General features: G+C 42.6%; 1 protein-coding gene across 1 annotated transcript; it reads left to right on the top strand.

Moving 5' to 3' along the window:
• The first annotated feature begins 9,651 nt into the window (after positions 1-9,651).
• Positions 9,652-20,394, top strand: LOC137048369 (uncharacterized). Its single transcript, XM_067426505.1, has 6 exons — positions 9,652-9,739; positions 12,137-12,419; positions 13,181-13,320; positions 18,401-18,680; positions 18,852-18,988; positions 20,241-20,394. The coding sequence occupies exons 1-6, from the start codon at positions 9,652-9,654 to the stop codon at positions 20,243-20,245; spliced, it is 933 nt and encodes a 310-aa protein (XP_067282606.1). The 3' UTR covers positions 20,246-20,394.

Consider the following 20,394-nt stretch of genomic DNA (forward strand, 5'->3'; position numbering starts at 1 on the left):
TGTGTGCGGGCTGAGACTTACAGGAATGACCTGCCAATACAATTTGCCCATATCAGAGCAGGTTCAGCCCTTCCCATGGGGAGGTGGTGCTGTCCGGGGCACAAATCAAAGCTCAGAATTCAAATTAGGCCGTTGGAATTTCAAACAGCCACAGCTCCGCCGCTGTGCCGCCTAGAGGCACTCGTGGGCCCCTCTCCGACGCCCCCGACACCAAGCTTCTGGGGCCCCCACGGGCTGAGATATAGGGCCCAACAGAAAAGGGTGCACTTCCCCCAGGGCCCCCTAACCACCCCTAAGGACGGGCCACAGGGACCTGCCCTTTCCGTGATACGCCCGCTTTTGTCCGAAAATCCCTTGCGTAAAACCGGTTGGTTCTCAGGGGTCAGGCCGAGTCGTAGCTCCAAACTCCGGGAGTAGAGAGGTCCCGCAGTGCCCCTTCCGTCCCCACTGTCCCCATTTTTGGACTTTGGGGGATTTTCACATCGGCCAAAGGCTCTGAACTACAGATGGCCACTGCTCCGCCAATAGAGGCACCAAACTTGGGGTGTAGGAGGGACCGGGGGGGGGGGGGGCTCTCTGATGCCCCCCACCCGAGCTTCTAGCACCCCCACGGGCAGAGATATATGGCCCAAAAGGAAAGGGTGTGTGCTTTGGAAGGAAGGGTTTTAGAGGCTCGGGTCTCCGGGGTCCAAGAAGGCCCCAATGGCCCCCTCACCAACCTGCGCGCACCTCTTTTTACGGGCTTTCCGGCATGCCATTCCCTTAGTTTGTTACTAGCGTGTGCGTTTCAACTGGCAATTTCGCCCTCTCCCCGACAAAAGCCTGACGGGTCGTTTTGAGTCCGACTGAGGGAATGGCCATGAATAAAGCCCAGAGATGGGGCGTGGGCTGAGACTTACAGGAATGACCTGCCAATACAATTTGTCTATATCAGAGCAGGTCACCCCCCCCCCCACACACACACACACAGGGAGGTGGCACTTACCGGGGAAGCACATTATGTTGCTTAATTTGACTCAACACGGGAAATCTCACTTGGCCCGGACAGGTAAAGGATTGACAGATTGATAGCTCTTTCTCGATTCTTTGGGTGGTGGTGCATGAAGGGTCAAGCCGAGTCGTAGCTCCAAACTCCGGGAGTACAGAGCTCCCGCGGTGCCCCTTCCGTCCCCACTGTCCCTATTTTTGGACTTTGGGGGATTTTCAAATTGGCCAAAGGCTTTGAACTTCAAATGGCCACTGCTCCGCCACTGGGCTGCCTAGAAGCACCAATCTTGGGGTGTAGGAGGGACTGGGGGGGCCCTCTCTGATGCCCCTCACCCTGAGCTTCTAGCGCCCCCATGGCCAGAGATATACGGCCCAAAAGGAAAGGGTGTGTGCTTTAGAAGGAGAGTTTTAGAGGCTCGGGTCTCCGTGGTCCAAGAAGGCCCCCAGGGCCCCCTCACCACCCCGAAGGAGGTCCTTTCAAAGATAAGGCCGGTTTTATCCACAAGTCCCTTACGTAAACTGGGTACATCTCGGGGGTCGGCGGAAGGGACGTGCTGCAGGGCAATGGTGACTCTGGATGTGCACCGCTCACGGATCTCCACAGCTACGGCTCGCGCCGGGACCGCCGCGTGGTGTCCACCTCCCTAGCCCAACTCTCGCGCACCTCTTTTTACAGGCTTTCCGGCATGCCATTCCCTGGGTCTATTACTTGTGTGTGCGTTTCAACTGCCAATTTCGCACTCTCTTTTTTCGCAATGGCTGGTCTTAGTTGGTGGAGGGATTTGTCTGGTTCATTCTGATAACGAACGAGACTCCAGCATGCTAAATAGTTACGCGGTCCGAGCGGTCGCCGTCCAACTTCTTAGAGGGACAAGTGACATTCAGCCACGTGAGATGGAGCAATAATAGGTCTGTGGTGCCCTTAGATGTCCGGTGCTGCACACGCGCCACAATGGGTGGATAAGCGTGTGCCTACCCTGCGCCGAGAGGCACAGGTAGTGATAGGGGCCCCCACTCGGGATCAGGACTGGGGATTGAAACTGTTTCCCATCAACGAGGAATTCCCAGTAAGCGCCGGTCATAAGCTCGCGTTGATTAAGACCCTGCCCTTTGTACACACCGCTGGTCGCTACTACCGATTGGGTGGTTTAGTGAGGTCCTTGGATCGGCCGGAGCTCCTCGCAGTTCCTGGCAGAGCGTTGAGAAGACAATGAAACTTGACCATTTGGAGAAAGCAAATACAATGAAAAAGTACCGTTGACATTGATCACACATCATTTTCATAAAAAAACTTTACTCTAACAGAGAGTTTTGTATAGAGATTCAGTTAATTTACATTGTAATATCATAATATACAGACAAGCATGAATGTAATGGAAGAAATTTTGAGTTTTACATCCAAATCCAATCCCATGCGGAAACAAACATGATTCATGTTATCCCCACTCAAAAGCATATGTTAACTTTCATTTCGCAATTTTAAGATAATTGAGTGCTCCGGGGATGAAGATTTAGCCGTGCTTTCCCCTTCTTGGAGAGTATTACAGGTTAAGTTGACAGCCATGCTTTCCCAGGCTGCTGCGATTGCTGGGCTTGATTTGAACCCTCCACTCTGTTCTGCACATTCATGGCTGGACGATGGGTTTCTTGGTGTGGGATATGCTGCATAACATTTTTACTACCCTGGTATCTTTCTTCCAGGAGGTGTAAGAAAGTGGTTTGGGGTTGATGTAGGAACACATGGAGACTGACCTTGCCCCCGGCAGGATGCTGCTGCCACCAGACCACCAAGGGTGCAGCAACCAACATCCAGGCCACAACATCAAACCTCTTTCAGGAAGGAGATGCAGCCCATCTCAGCCACCAATAAACCCTCAAAGCATTTGGGGGAAGCAACATACCTGAGATGTCCAGAATGTGATATCCGGACTTGTTTGCACCACTCCTTCCCCTGGAAGAGGACCTGGTGGAGAATCTTCTGTTTAAAGACTTTATTTCTGTTCTGTATCCACATAAAAATAAAAGAAGTTTCTTCAATCTCTAGGTTACATGAGGCGTGGTTTGACTGTGAGTGAAGCAGCTTTTCCCCACTCTCAACACCCTCTTATCTTGCCACATTGCAGGAGTTTGCAGTTTGAGGACACAATGCCTCCTCACACATCTCCAGCCAAACCCTAGCAGGATTCATGAAGCCAGGTAAGAGTCTCATCACACTCACTGCCTCTACTGGGCCTCAGCGCTCAACCTCACTGCCCCACTGTGGGTACGTCGGTAGTTCTACTGATGGCACTTGCACAGTGTTTGGGAGCCTGTTTAGTGCTTTTCAGCCCATCTCTTTGGCTCATTTGGAAATGATCACACCCGTTTACATGATTGTATTCACCCGGCATCCCTCCAGGTTTAGTGGTGTCCAGTTTACCTCAGTAACAAACAAAGATGCCCCTGTCCTGCTTGCAGAGATTATGATCTTGAATGGCGAAATACAACCTTCACCACGCTTCCGTTCAAGATGCTTATGCAGAAATGCATTCTCATGTGCGTTTGTCCCCAAGATTGGTTTTGCAGGCACCTCAGCCAGCTCAGTCATCCAGAGCTTTGGGTCAACTGGGAAATGAGAAAACTACTGATAGAGTTCTGTGCTCCAGTCTGGCCGTGTTCGATGATTAGATGTCAATTGTGGGGTTCGCAAAAGGATCTGTCAATAGGGTTTGAGACTGCTGCAACACTTTCTTAGTCCTCTAAGTTCCGGAACCCAATGGCTGATCGATCTAATTCTGAGGAATTAGATGCGCATTGCATTGAGGCAGTTGAAGGGTCTAATTTAGGATGGATAGTATGCGAATTGGGACGCAGGGTCTGTTTATGTCTATGGCAAGTCACACAGGGGCTGTGCTCCTCTGCAGCGGTACCTACCAGTCTGGCCTGAAATAGTCCCAATATAAACACTTATTATAAATTTACCATAATGATTCAGGGTAAGACAAAACCATGGTTTAGAAAATGGATTCATGTTGTACATTGTCATCGTATAATATTTGTAAATCTTGAACACAAAAAGTTACAGACAGCAGCTTTAAATAATAATTATAAAATAAAGACATTCTTCTTCTAAATAACAATAAACGTCATTAATAATAGAAATCATAATAAGAAGAAGAATCTTACAAATTGTCATGCAATTATTAATGTGAATTAATGGTAGTACTCCACATCACATCATCATCACTATTGTACACCCCAATACATTTGCCGTGATATGAAATTAAATGCTAATTGTTTCAAAACACATGCTGTAAAATAATGAATTGTGATGGTCATTTCTCATCCATACAGCGATTTTAACTGCTGGAGTGCGCTTCTCAACCTCCACACTATTAACAGTACTCGTAATTTAGGTCCACATTTTGTTTTTGAGGGTGCCTTTAATCCCACTCTTTAAACTCTCAAATAAAACAATTTTGTTTTTTTTCCACCAGGTGATGGTCTCGATTTCCACGTTGGAGAAGTTTCACTTCTTTGCCGTCTTCCGTGTTTCCATGGCGTAAAATGAGGGCGTAGGGGAGGCGGAGACTTGAATATATAGGGGCGTGTTATTCTAATGACGATTGTTTTCAGCCGCCGCATTTATCAAGGGCAGGTATTGCGTACACCTGGATTGCAGAGGTGCGCACAGCTTCATAAATCAGGCGGTGAGAGGAGTGAACATTTTTAAACCCGTAAAAACCCGTTTCTACGCAAGGTTGATAAATGGGGGCCACTGTGTGTATTGTGTCAACATCTTTACTTTGTAATTGTGTTTTATATTTTTATGCTGAAAGTTGTGTACCACTGATTCTTGTTTAATTATTTGTATTTAAGTTCTGTCTGGCCACAACAAATGTCACTCTTGATTTATCTTGTATTATTTTGAAATCATTATTATAGTTTAGATTGATGTGGAGTCCTTTATTTATGCAAATCTGGAGCATGGAGCACATAATTGGGGAAAATCTGATTTCTGACTGTCACTGTTATTAGCAGGTGCAGCTTTCGTGACTAAAAATAAAATAATAAAGTATTCATGGGGTGAGATTTAAAATTAGATATCAATAAATTAAGTGCAGTTAACAGAAATGCTGAAAAGGTTATACGCTGAATCCTTCAAACAAGCCGTTGGATTTCGTTTTTGGGCTAACCGATGGACGTAACACATAGACAAGACAAATAGATAAAATAGTGGGTCCAGTGGCATTAACAGTTAACAGTTTAATAACAGAATTGAAAGGAGGATGATAAAAAAAGAAAAGAAAATTACAACCAGTGAGACGTAGCTGTCATGAGAACGAACCTCAATGGTTCTTGCAGAAGAACAGAATTTATGACAGTAATTAAGTAAGTAATAATTAATGACATAATTTTTCTTTCTGGGTGAAAAATCCTTTTAAGGACATATCAGCCTGCGCCAAACCAGAACTTTATTGTATTAAGCAGGCCGGTGGAGTGATTGCTAATGGGCGCCAACATGCCACACCAGTCTCGTCTTGCACAGTCGTCACTCCTCGTTTTATCCTGCCATAACACTCGATGCCAGCGTTGCCACATTTGTCTTTGTTTCATATCAGAATAAAGGTATATAAAATATTACTCTTTTGTAATATATCCTTTTATTCAGACATCTGGTAAGACTTATTTTGGCTGGGAGGTCCATGATTCAGCAATAAATAGAGCACCATTTCTGAGCACAATATTATTCAACTAGACTCTCTTCATTGACTGCTGGTGAGTATTCATATTCATATCTATATTTAACAGCACATTTTTGGTTTGTAATGCTTTCACAGGGCATACTATTCCTCATATGAATAATATATTGGATAAATATATATATATATAAATATACCAATTGTTTATTAAAAAAATAATTCCATTCAATTATTTTATAAAAACGTGTTATTTTGTTTAAAAATCAGATAACGGCTGAATTATGAAGGTCTTCTGTGAGGTTGATACATTGATTTCCAGGTGAGTTAGTTGATGTTTATGCTCTTTCTACACCAGCTTAAAATTAAAATCGGTATGAATGAAACATTAAATACAGTTTAAAATTAAATTTGGTATCCCTTTCATTAGATTTGCAAAACTTGTGAATGTTTGTACTTTGCAAAAAACAATAATAAACCAAGTTTATTAACTTTAAGATAATTTAGATTCAATTACATTAAAACATCTGTTACTTATTGCACAATGAGTTTCATTAGGGGGCAATTGTTCAGTCTATCGGATGGACTGAATGTATGCAGTTATACTTTATCACTAAATTGTGTAGCATTTAATACAACGTATTATTGATAGCAACTGTTGTTAGGTAAAGAAGGCCTTGTTAGTGAAGAAGCTGTTAGTGTGTTTCTCTGAGAGCATCATATACAATGGAGGATTTACTAATAAAACAAAACTTTACTTTGGACGATTCAAGTCAGGGTGTAAAGATGTAGTTTATAGTAGTCTTCACTCTTTTGCCTTTGGCTTTTGCCTTCCTTAGTTGGGGATACTAAATATTCAACTATATTACTGATCTGCCCACATAGACTCTATGATTACTGAACTGAGCTGGATGACAAATGTTTTCTCCAGAACGACTGTACAGCCGAATTAAATTCTGTTGCATTATTTTCCTGTTTAACACAGCTGCTTTAAAATAATCTGCATTGTAAAAAGGTGACTTGACTGCAATGCAGTAATGTCAAGAGAACATTCAACAAGAATCAGCTGTATGAATAATTATACATGGTGTCCTCAAGAGCTACACAAACTTTGATCCTATTTTGAATTAGGAAAGCATAATGCAGCCAAAGATGAATGATGAAAAACATAAATGAAATATAAAAATAAGTATTTTAATAAGTAATTGACAGCACTGAAAACAAAATATTTGCGAATCTGTGTGAATGTGTAGCAGCTCCCTTGTATTAATATTAAAACCGTGGCATTCATGTTTTTATTATTTTGTATTTAATTGTCATGTCATTTACATATTTTCAGTCGCATTTGTTAAATGCGTTTTACTTGTCTACTTACTGTAATATTTCTCCTATGCAGCGACTGACAATACAATCGTAAAATACATAAATTATACGTAAACGTTTACGTAAAATGCATAAAAATAACCCCACTGCTTAAGAAACCCTCTTAACCGGTATCCCTTCTGCCTTTCATTGCAAAGACCCTTGAGCGAGTTGTGTTCAATCAACTCTCTATGTTTCTTGAACGGGACAACCTCCTAGACAACAACCAATCCGGCTTCAAAAGCGGCCACTCGACTGAGACTGCCTTGCTCTCGGTAACTGAGGCACTGAGACTGGCAAAAGCAGCTTCCAAATCCTCAGTGCTCATCCTGCTGGATCTGTCTGCTGCTTTTGCAGAGTTAACCACCAGATCCTCCTGTCAACACTTAAGAAGATGGGGATCTCAGGAACTGCTCTCCAGTGGTTCAGGTCTTACCTCTCTGGTAGGTCCTACAGGGTGTCATGGAGAGGTGAAGTGTCTAAGTCACATCATCTAGAGCTACTGGGGTTCCCCAGGGCTCAGTGCTTGGACCACTTCTCTTCTCCATCTACATGTCATCATTAGGTTCTGTCATTCAGAAACACGGCTTCTCCTATCACTGCTATGCTGATGACACTCAACTCTACTCCTCATTTCAACCAGATGATCCTACAGTCAGTGTTCATATCGCTGCCTGTCTGACAGACATTTCTGACTGGATGAAGGAGCATCACCTTAAACTCAATCTTGCAAAGACAGAATTACTTGTTGTCTCAACCAACCCAGCACTTCATCAAAATTTCTCCATTCAGCTTGGTTCATCGACCATAACTCCATCAAGGACAGCCAGAAACCTTGGAGTTGTGATTAATGACCAGTTAAACTTCACTGACCACATTACTGCAACAGCCCGGTCCTGCAGATTTGCTTTATACAACATTAGAAAGATTAGACCCTTCCTATCAGAACAGGCTGCACAACTCCTGGTTCAAGCTCTTGTTCTCTCCAGACTGGACTATTGTAATGCTCTTCTAGCTGACCTTCCAGCATGTACTATCAAACCCTTTCAGCTGATCCAGAATGCAGCGCCGAGAGTGGTCTTTAATGAGCCGAAGAGAGCGCATGTCATGCCTCTCTGTCTCACACACACACACACACACACACACACACACACACACACACACACACACACACACACACATACACACACACACAGAGAGAGAGAGAGAGACGTCACGCCTCTCTTCATCAGACTGCACTGGTTGCCAATGGCTGCTCGCATCAAATTCAAGGCACTAGTTCTCGCCTACAAAACAACCACTGGCATTGCACCAATATACCTAGACTCACGTGTTCAAACTTACACACCCTCTTGTGTTCTGCGAGTGAACGTCACCTCATGGTTCCATCCCAAAAGGGCATGAAATCGCTCTCACGGACATTTACCTGGACCGTTGCCACCTGGTGGAATGACCTGCCGATCTCAATTCGTGCTGCCGAGTCTGTAGCCATTTTTAAAAAAACATCTTAAGACACATCTTTTCCAATTGCACCTGACCAATAAAGACTAGCACTTAAACATCCATATAAATTTGTGTACTGTGCTCTGTGTGAACTAAGAATTCTCTCAGCTCTTGCAGGTTGCTGGCCTTGTTTGTTTCGTTGCTTCTATTGCTCTCCCCTTTTTGTAAGTCTCTTTGGATGAAAGTGTCTGCCAAATGATTAAATGTAAATGTAAAATTCACAAAAGACATGCATTGTCTTTGTCTGGTGTAATCCAAATCTTTAAAATCTATATGTTTGCAAGAAACAGATTCAAATTGAGTCCTTTATCCGAGGAAGAGATCTTCCTCCACATTCTAAGCAGTGACCATACAAACGTCAAATCCCATGCTTGATTTGTCATGAATTCAAAATTAAATAAATTGTGCACTCAAAAACATTGACATGTTTTATGGCAGTGTTATCGAATGCTCATTGGCTCTCGCCTGCTTTGTCACAGATTGTGACATGTTGTGTTTTAGCCGACGTACAGTTGAAATGGAAAATGTGTACCTTCACAGAATGAAGCTGGATTAACATTGTACTAATAATTTTAAATTCTGCTCTGTACCTCATACAAAACTTTATGACCAGAGAAATATGGGACGCAAAAACTCAATCCATCGCTGCTTTTCTGCCCCATCGTGAATAAGTCTGTGGTTCGCATGACCCTGCTGGTTCAGTTTTTGGGAGCCTAACTAGAGCTAGCTTGCTCGAAAGATCAGGCTCGGCTAAACTTATGTGATTCATGGTCTCCTCCCCACTTTCAGGGAATCCGCTATGCCATGGTGGGTGGCAATGCCCCTGTCATGTGCACAGAGGTCAACACCATAATGGCGCGGCAGTGGCTCAGTGATTCATGTAGGTTGTCTACAAACCAGAAGGTTGGTGGTTTAATCCCTGGTTCCACCTGACCAAGTGTCGAGGTGTCCATGAGCAAGACACCTAACCCCAGCTGCTCCCGACGAGCTGGATGGCACCTTACATGGCTGACATCGCCGTCAGTGTATGAATGGGTGAATGTGAGGCAAAATTGTAAAGCGCTTTGGATGGCCATAGGGTCTGTCAAAAGCGCTATATAAATGCAGTCCATTTACCATAATGGTGAGGGGTGCAATCGAGGCCGTCTCTCCAGCTGAGATGAAGTCTGGCTTCTACAGCCCCTTTTTCATTGTACCCAAGAAGAGCAGTGGGTTACGATTAATCCTGGACCTGCATGTCTTGTAGCGATTCCTTAACATTTTCGAATGCGTTCATCCGCCAGATTGGTTTGGGTCAACTGGGAAAACAACAAACTCTCCCCTGTGCAGAGGATCTCTTTTCACAATCACGTGCAGTCAATGCTGGTTTGCCAGAGTCAATTCGAGGGCAAGAATGCGGTTCCACTGAATTTATTTCAGAGGCTCTTAGGGCATATAATCGTCCTTTTTTAATCGGGCCCCAGGAGTGCAGGAACAACTTAAATGGTGAACACAAACAAGAATGATTACTACACACAGCTGACACGTATAAACTAATAATGAAGGTAACAAAGGTGAGTGGCGGAAGTCTGAACGAAGAAACAAATTAAAACAAACTGAAAAACCATGAACTAAACAAAACATAATGAAAACAAATATGCTGAGATGAGGTGTTGTGTTGTTGTGTCTTATATCAGGATGGCTGTACGTGTGATTTTGTTTCTATCACTTTTTACTGGGCTGTGTGTCGCTGATTTCACAGGTACGTTTAGAATAATACAAGTCAAGATGTCTGGATTTTAAAATCTGTAACCATTCTGTATTAATACATATTAATTAGATTAATTTATTAACATTATAGGCTGAAATGAGATAAACTTGTGATTTATTTATTTGTATTTTGTGGCAAGCAGGGCAGGGCTGAGAGCCATGGGAACAGAGCGAGGCCAGTGGCGTGATTGCTAATGAGCGTCACCTGCGGCTTTGAGTCTCTCACGGAGGGGCTACAGGAGGTTAAAAGGAGGAGCGATGACAACAAAGTGAAGAGGACCAGGCCTGAAGTTTATATTGTGTCTTGTTGTTTTTGCCTTACCGACACTTCATCCTAAATAAACCCATCTCCAGTGCGATGACTCAAATCCTTCAAATATTTATATTTTTGTATAATCGATGCTTCATCCTCAATAAACCCGTCTCTTGTGTGATACCTGGACCTTTCAGATATTCCAATATAATATGATTTCTGACCTGTAAGGGTGCCAGAATAATAATCATACACGGTGTGTTAATAGGCCAGAGGAGAACTGTCCCCCTGACTGAGTCTGGTTTCTCCCAAGGTTTATTTTTCTCCATCATGCCCTGATGGAGTTTTGGTTCCTTGCCACTGTCCCTTTTGGCTTGGCTTGCTTAATTGGGGACACTAAAATTTCAATCAAATTTTTCAACTAAATATCCAAATAAAATTAATTACTAAATTAACTATATCAACTATATCAGTGATCTGCCCACATTGTCGCTATATGATAAATTGAAATGAGCTGATAAAATTACTGTTCTCTCCAGAACAACTGTACAGCTGAATCAAATTTTGCTGCAACATTTTCCTGTTTATCCCTGTGAAGCTGCTTTGAAACAATCGTCAATGTAAATAAAGTTGACTTGACTTGACTTGTTTATGTTTGTGCGGAAGTTGTCTGTGTGGATCTGCCATTTTACTTTCATTTTGTGTTTAATTTATAGTTAAAGTATATTTAACATTTGGCGGTTCCCGCCTCCTTCTTGGATGCCAGCCGCCCCTCCACAACCCAGGCAGTCAGTTGGTCCGTCTCCCTAGTAAATCACTCCAGACCAGAAGCTCGAGCTTCAGTAGACGGCGCTCAGTTGGATGGCACTGCAGATTTCCCACAGCAGAGAGGGATCGTTGGCAGCACATTCCTCTTTCCTCCTGGATTTCGGCACCAGTATAGCAATGTTTTAGGTTCAGGGAAGGAGGAGGAAATACCACATAACCGGCAAAGCCAAAGTGAAGCGGTATCCCCTAATGGACGACTGCCGCACAAAGTCCAGGCCTTGTCAATCAATCAATCAACTTTATTTATATTGCGCTTTTACAATGATGGTTTCAAAGCAGCTTCACAGTGTTAAACAGGACAATATTGCAACAATTTTTTTTTGGCTTGTTTGATTTGGATAGTTTATAGAATTAAATATGACCTAATTAATACATTTAATTTGTATATTTAGTTGAATAACTTGGATTGTAATTTTAGTGTCCCAACTGAGCTAGCCAAGCCAAAGGTGACAGTGGCAAGGAACCAAAACTCCATCAGGGCATGATGGAGAAAAATAAACCTTGGGAGAAACCAGACTCAGTCGGGGTGCCAGTTCTCCTCTGGCCTATTAATACACAGTGTATAAGTATTGTCCTTCCCTTTCGTCACTCCTCCTTTTATCTTGCCAGAGCTTCTTTGTGAGACTCGAGGCTGGTGTGGCGTGCAGGTGACGCACAATAGTAATTGCACCACCGGCCTCACTTCATTCCCATCGCTCTCTGCCCTGCACTATTTGCCATACGTTGACCCTGTCTTATCCTCTTTTTGTTGTTGATTTCATCTCATATTTAACAGGAAATCTTGCTCTCAATGGTGTAGCCGTGCAGTCATCCTTAGGACACCCACAGGGAGATGCTCAACACGCAGTCGATGGAAACAGAGACTCAATTTACGCGAAGGGCTCATGCACTATCACTAAAACTGAGTTCAATCCATGGTGGAGAGTTGATCTTGGAAATGTCTACAGTATAAGCAACATTACCGTCACTAATCGTGCAGACTGTTGCAAAGATCGACTTAGAGGAGCTCAGATTCGTATTGGGAACAAGCTGGACAACAACGGAAACAACAATGAGCTGTAAGAAATGTTTCAATTGTTTAATCTTCCCATGTTTATGATGTTCAATCTGGTGGCAAAATTGTACCTCCTCCACAAACCAACCACTCAGCGAGTCACAGCCATGGAGATGAGCTTTACTTGAACATATTTTATTCAGATTGTCGTTAGACATTTGTGCGTCTAGACCATTTTTTCTTGTAGCAATGTAATATAAATCATCAACAATAATTTGTATAGTGAGTATTATGTAACCATTTGATTTCAGTACAGTTTAATTGAATTTGTTAGACGTGTGCATTATTATTATTATTATTATACCTTTTATTTATAGGCGCCTTTCAAGGCACTCAAGGACACCTTAAAAGTTCACACAAATAAATAAATAATAATTTAATCATACAATAAAGACAATACAGATCTAACAACTATAAAATCACAAAAACCTGCCTAAAAAAGTAGTTTTAAGATGAGTTTTGAAAACTAGAAGACTTAAACTATTGCAAACTTTTACAGGAAGTTTTTTTACATAAATGAGGAGCCACGTAACTAAAAGCTTTTGACCCCATGGAAGTTTTCCTAGTGTTTGGAAGAACAAGTGTAAGTCCAGTGCGGGAAGGTGTGTATAGATCAAGAAGATACCAAGGAGCCAAAGTGCTTTACAAGTTAAAAAAATTTAATTTACACAAAATTTACCTGGATGTCAATACATATTTTGAAAAATAAAAGTAATATGGTTAGAAATGGAAATTTTGGTAATAATGTTCTTTGTGTATTTGCAGGGCTGCAACTATTCTCACTGCTCCTAATGGCTCAGAAACATTTTCGTTCGAGTCTGTTAGTGGCCGATATGTCAACATTTTTTTACCTGGGAATGATGAAATCCTCACACTGTGTGAGGTCGAGGTGTTTGCAGGTGAGGGTCAGACAGAGAAGAAAACTGTGATAGAATTTGTTTATGTACTTAAATGTGTGTCTAACTGTTATTATTTTATTCACAGATACATACACACCACCGTACATTTGTGTTCCAAGTGAGTATTATTCATTACCTTAAATGTATGTCAGAAATACATTCAGCTGCTGGTCATATTATTATAATATAATCAGAAAGTTGGTTTATTTCACTAATTCCATTCAAAAAGTGAAACTTGAATATTATATTAATTCATTACACACAGACAGATATATTTCAAAGGTTTATTTTTTTAATTTTGCTGTTTATAACAGACAACTAAGGAAAATCTAAAATTTAGTATCTTTGATCATTTGATTATTACTTGAGACCAATAAAAAGAAAGGATTTTTAGAAATCTTAGCCAACTGAAATGTATGAAAATGAAAAGTATGAGCATGTACGGAACTCAATACTTAGTTGTGGCTTCTTTAGCCTGAATTACTGCAGCAGTGTGGTGTGGCATGGAGTCGATCAGTCTGTGGCTCGGCTCAGGTGTTATGAGAGCCCAGGTTGCTCTGATTATGGCCTTCAGCTCTTCTGCATTGTTGGGTCTGGCATATCGCATCTTTCCTCTTCAAAATACTGCATAGATTTTCTATGGGGTAAAGGTCAGGCGAGTTTGCTGGCCAATAAAGAACAGGGAAACCATGGTCCTTAAACCAGGTACTGGCTGCTTTGGTACTGTGTGCAGGAGCCATGCCCTATTGGAAAATGAAATCTTCATTTTCAAGAAGTATACCTCCATAAAGGCTGCGTTGACCTTGGACCTCAGAAATCACAGTAGACCAACACCAGCAGATGACATGGCACCCCAAACCATCACGCACTGTGGAAACTTTACACTGGACCTCAAGCAACATGGACTGCGTGCCTCTCCTCTCTCCTCCAGACTCTGGGACTCTGATTTCCAAAGGAAATACAAAATTTATTTTCATCAGAGAACATAACTTTGGACCACTCAGCAGTCCTTTTTGTCTTTAGCCCAGATTAGACGCTTTGACGCTGTCCGTTGTTCAAGAGCAGCTTGACACGAGGAATGCGAATCTGAAACCCATGTCTTACATATGTCTGTGCGCAGTGGTTCTTGAAGCACTGACTCCAGCTACAGTCCACTCTTTGTGAATCTCCATCACATTGTTAAATGGGTTTTGTTTCACAATCCTCTCCAGGGCACGGTTATCCCTATTGCTTGTACACTTTTTTCTACCACATCTTTTCCTTCCCTTTGCCTCTCTATTAATGTGCTTGGACACAGAGCTCTGTAAACAGCCAGCCTCTTTTGCAAAGACCTTTTGTGTCTTGCCCTCCTTGTGCAAGGTGTCAGTGGTCGTCTTTTGGACAACTGTCCAGTCAGCAGTCTTCCCCATGATTGTGTAGCCTACAGAACTACACTGAGAGACCATTTAAAGGCCTCTGCAGGTGTTTTGAGTTAATGAGCTGATTAGAGTGTGGCACCTGCAGGTGTCTTCAATATTGAACCTTTTCACAGTATTCTAATTTTCTGAGATATTTAATTTGAGATTTATTTAAGTTATCAGTTATCAATAAAATTAAAACAAATAAGCATTTGAAATATATCAGTCTGTGTGGAATGAATGAATATAATATACAATTTTACACATACACCAATTTTAACACATTACAATTAATGCGAAGCGCAACCCATTAGTGCTCTGCAGTGGTCAAAAAGGATATAAACAGTGCATTTGAAGTGATCTCTTTTTGCAGGCTCAGAGGGTGTTTTCACACTTGGGTCCTCTTTAAAAGAACCAAACTCAGACTCCTTTAAGTGGACCAAGAGGTGAACCAAGTGAAAAAGGACCCAGTTCTCTTTACGTTCACACTGTCCCTGTCCCTGAAAGAGGACTCAGATCCTTTTTGGTTCCCTTTAGTAGGAATGTGGTCTCAGACCCTTTTCTGTTCATACTGTTGATTTTTTTTATCTAGTCCAGTTCAGCCCATTCACTTGCATTGTTTGTTTCTCAGTAACCAATATATTTGTTTGTAAAGATTATTATTACTTTATGACATTGCAAAGGCTGTTGTATTAAGTAGTTAATCTTTTTTACATTTATATATATATATATATATATATATATATATATATATATATATATATATATATATATATACTACATATTCTTGCACTAGCTATTTCACACATCCACCTTTGTAACTAACATTTATTTTCAGATGTTTTACTTGATTCATGTTTATTTTATTGCAGAAGACAATGATAACATCAGCACACAAAAAATAAAATAAAATATAGATGCAAATTAAATCAACTGCTTTAAATGTTCCTGGTAACGTACAGGTATGCCTAAAAGCAGCAAAATTCACATAAATAATCACATTAAAAAAAACTGCTTATTCTTCTCTTATGATGTACTCCAGTGATTCTTATGTTAGGCTAGTAATGCAGATGTTTACATTCACTTAAGACAAAACCACCTGTTTATGTGAAAAGTTTGTTTTTATATATGTGTTCACTGAACCCGAGGTTCCACTATCGGCCGAATTCTTCTCTCCAGTACCCTGGCATAGACTTTCCAAATATATAATCTCATCCACCCCCGGCGCCTTGCCACCGAGGATCTTATTAACTACCTCGATGACTTCAGCCCGGGTGATGGACGAGTCCCCCCCCCGAGCCCTCAGCCACTGCTTCCTCAAAGGAAGACGTGTCAGTGGGATTGAGGAGATCCTCGAAGTATTCCCTCCACCGTCCAACAATATCCCCAGTTGAGGTCAGCAGCTCCCCATCTCCACTGTAGACAGTGTTGGTAGGGCACTGCTTCCCCCTCCTGAGGCGTCGAACGGTTTGCCAGAATCTCTTCTTGTCTTTCTCCATGGCCTCACCGAACTCCTCCCAGGCCTGAGTTTTTGCCTCCACAACTTCCCGAGCTGGTGTCCGCTTGGTCTGCTGGTACCTGTCAGCTGCCTCAGGAGCCCCACAAGCCAGCCAGGCCTGATAGGACTTCTTCTTCAGCTTGACGGCATTCCTTACTTCCGGTGTCCACCACCGGGTTCGGGGATTGCCACCTCGACAGGCACCGGAGACCTTACGGCCACAGCTCCGAGCAGCCGCATCAACAATGGAGGTGGAGAACATGGTCCATTCGGATTCAATATCTCCAGACTCCCTCGGGATCTGGTCGAAGCTCTGCTGGAGGTGGGAGTTAAAGATCTCTCTGACAGGGGGTTCAGCCAAACGTTCCCAACAGACCCTCACAGTACGTTTGGGTCTGCCGAGTCTGTCCAGCTTCCTCACCCGCCATCGGATCCAACTCACCACCGGGTAGTGATCGGCTGATAGCTCCGCCCCTCTCTTCACCCGAGTGTTCAAGACATACGGCCGGAGGTCAGAAGAGACGACCACAAAGTCGATCATCGACCTTCAGCCTAGGGTGTCCTGGTGCCATGTGCACAGATGGACACCCTTATGCTTGAACATGGTGTTCATTATGGAAAAGCCATGGTTAGCACAGAAGTCCAATAACAGAACACCGCTCGGGTTCAGATCAGGGGGGCCGTTTCTCCCAATCACGCCCCTCCAGGTGTCTCTGTCACTGCCCACGTGGGCGTTGAAGTCCCCCAGTAGAACGATGGAGTCTCCAGTCAGAGCACTTTCTAGCACCCCTCCCAGAGACCCCAAGAGGGCCGGGTACTCTGCACTGCCATTCGGCCCGTAGGCACAAATGACAGTGAGAGACCTATCCCCTACTCGAAGGCGCAGGGAAGCGACCCTCTCGCTCACCGGGGTGAACTCCAACACATGGCGACTAAGCTGGGGGCTAAAAGCAAACCCACTTCAGCCCGCCGCCTCTCACCATGGGCAACTCCAGAGTGGTAGAGAGTCCAGCCTCTCTCTCTCGTGTGTTTCCAGAGCCCAAGCTGTGCGTGGAGGTGAGCCTGACTATTTCTAGTCGGTATCACGACCTCCCGCACAAGCTCAGGCTCCTTCCCCGCCAACGAGGTGACATTCCAAGTCCCTAGAGCCATTTTCCGTGTCCAGAGATCGGGTCGTCGGGGGCCTCGCCTTCGACTGTCGCCCGATCCACTATGCACCGGCCCCTTATGATCCCTCCGGCAGGTGGTGAGCCCACAGGAGGGCGGCCCCACATCGTTCTTTCGGGCTGAGCCCGGCCCCATGGGGGAAGGCCCGGCCACCAGGCGCTCGCATACGAGCCCCAACCCCTGGCCTGGCTCCAGGGTGGGGCCCCGGCTGTGCCATGCCAGGCGACGTCTCGGTCCTTGATTTTACGGTCATCATAGTGGGCTTGTCAACTCCTCTTAGTCTGACCCGTCACCAAGGACCTGTTGGCCTTGAGAGGCCCTACCAGGGGCATAAAGCCCCGGACAACATAGCTCCTAGGATCATTCAGGTACTCAAACTCCTCCACCACGATAAGGTGACAGTTCAAAGAGGGGAAAAGGGAACATTATTAAAATTAATTTTAATTGCTGTCTTGAAATAAACTGAAATCTTCTATGAAAAAAAATATATTTGTAGCAAGACAAACATTTAATGCACAGTCATGTATACTAAATAAAGAATTACATGGACATATTGATTTGAGATTCTATTATTTTTTATTACAATGTACATAAACAATAAGTCAGGCAACAAGACGAACACTACAGTAGTCTTAATACTAAAAATACTTCAATACAATCTCTAACTATAACAGAGATGGCACCAGTTGCGTTTGAATGAAACGAGAGAGCGGGTCTGTGTGTGACACAAGAAACATCAAAGAAAGACCGGCTTCAGAAACCGGATGAGCTTTCTGTTATACAGCGCTGCTATTGATGATGCTCATTATCTGGAAATATCTGACCTCAGAATGCCATGACTGACCAATCAGAATCAAGTATTCCACAGAGCCATGCTTTATTTTGCTGATTATATTTAGCACATTAAAATTATAAATAAAGAATATCATTTTTTACTTTTTACTATTTATTTTTTTTACTTTTTACTTTTTTACATTAAAATTACATAAAAATTTTTTTTTTTTTTTTTTTTAATGTTAAACAGGGAATCTTGCTCTTGGAGCCCCAGCTGTCCAGTCTACCACTTACCCTCAAGCAGGAGCTACATTAGCTGTCGATGGCAACAGGAACTCAAATTTCAATCTTGGGTCATGCAGTGCAACTGATGGGGACATGAGCCCCTGGTGGAGAGTTGACCTGCAGGAAATCCACGCAGTAACCAGAGTCAGCATCACTAATCGAGGAGATGCTGTTGCAGAGAGGATAAATGGTGCTCAGATCCGCATCGGCAACAGCCTGGAAAATAATGGCAACAATAATGCGCTGTAAGTATTGTCTCTCTCTTAATACTTGGTTAAACAATTAGTAAATAAGATGAAATTATTTTGAATAAATCCTTTTAATACAAACCTGCCTTAAACAGAAATACATTTAATGTGCGTCATGCCGTTTTGCTACGCTCATCTCTATTTCTCTGTTACTGTGTGTCTTCACAGAGCTGCAACTGTCGTGTCCATCCCACTTGGAGTGGCAAAAACATTTGAGTTTAAGCCTATTAGGGGCCGATATGTCAACATTTTTATACCTGAGCGCAGTGAATATCTCACACTGTGTGAGGTCGAGGTGTTTGCAGGTGAGTGATAAAAGAGGAGCGACAGTGTGTGTAGACATTTGGGTAACACTTTATAGTAATGTTCAGTTGTAAGTAAGTTATAAGTGGTTAGTTAATGATGAACTAATCTTTTACAAAACATAAATGATTATCAAGTGATATGCTAACATTTTATCTATTGTTTGTAAAATCCGTTACAAGTCATTTACAATGAATGAATGAATGAATGAGGCATTTATATAGCACTTTCATATGTACTACTGTACACCCAAAGCGCTTTACACTCATGTCAGGGGTCTCTCCCCAACCACCACCAGTGTGCAGCATCCACTTGGATGATGCGACGGCAGCCACAGTACAACGGTGCCAGTGCGCTCACCACACGCCAGCGAAAGGTGGAGGGGAGAGAGGGTGATAGAGCCAAATCAGTGGATGGGGATTATTAGGAGGCCATGATTGGTAAGGGCCAATCGAGGGAATTTGGCCAGGACACCGGGGTTACACCCCTACTCTTTTACAAGAAGTTCCATGGGATTTTTAATGACCACAGAGAATCAGGACCTCGGTTTAACGTCTCATCCGAAGGACGGTGCTCTTTGTCAGTATAGTGTCCCCATCACTATACTGGGGCGTTAGGACCCACACAGACCACAGGGTGAGCGCCCCCTGCTGTCCTCACTAACACCTCTACCAGCAGCTCCTGGTTTTCCCAGTTGGTCTCCCATCCAGGTACTGACCAGGCTCAGCCCTGCTTAGCTTCAGTGGGAAACCAGTCTTGGGCTACAGGGTGATATGGCTAATGGCTAATAACGAATAATAACTAATAAAATAAATACTCATTATTTGATATGCTTTTTTTAAAGATAACAAAGATGATTGTAAATCATTAGCATATCACTTATGAACATATAGTCATGATTTGTAAATGATTAGTTTATCATTATCTAATAACTTGTAAATAATTTATAACTGAATCTGCAAAACACAAAAAGTAACAATTTATTAACATTTATGAAATGCATAGTCATGTTTTTTATTATTAGTTAATCATTTACTAATCACTTGTAAATGTAACAGAACTTACAAAACATACATAAAATGTTAGCATATCACTTGATGATCATTTATGAATGTTTTTAAATGATTAGTTCATCATTAACAAACCACTTATAAATGACTTACAACTGAACATTATTATAAAGTGTTACCGACATTTGTTCTATTTATACTGTGTGCATTGCCTTAATGATTTGTGTTCTGTTTTCATTGCCAGATTGAGTGGAATGAGATGTTACACCACTGTCCACCTATCAGTGAAATACCAAACTACTGTTTTCTGAGCAATTATAATATTGCACTTTTTCATTCTTTTCATTTGACCTCTGCACCTTTTATCCTTAAGATAAAAAATCAGTTTCAGTGCATAT

This window comes from Pseudorasbora parva, chromosome 19 (genome assembly GCF_024679245.1).
Source record: "Pseudorasbora parva isolate DD20220531a chromosome 19, ASM2467924v1, whole genome shotgun sequence".
Taxonomy (NCBI): domain Eukaryota; kingdom Metazoa; phylum Chordata; class Actinopteri; order Cypriniformes; family Gobionidae; genus Pseudorasbora; species Pseudorasbora parva.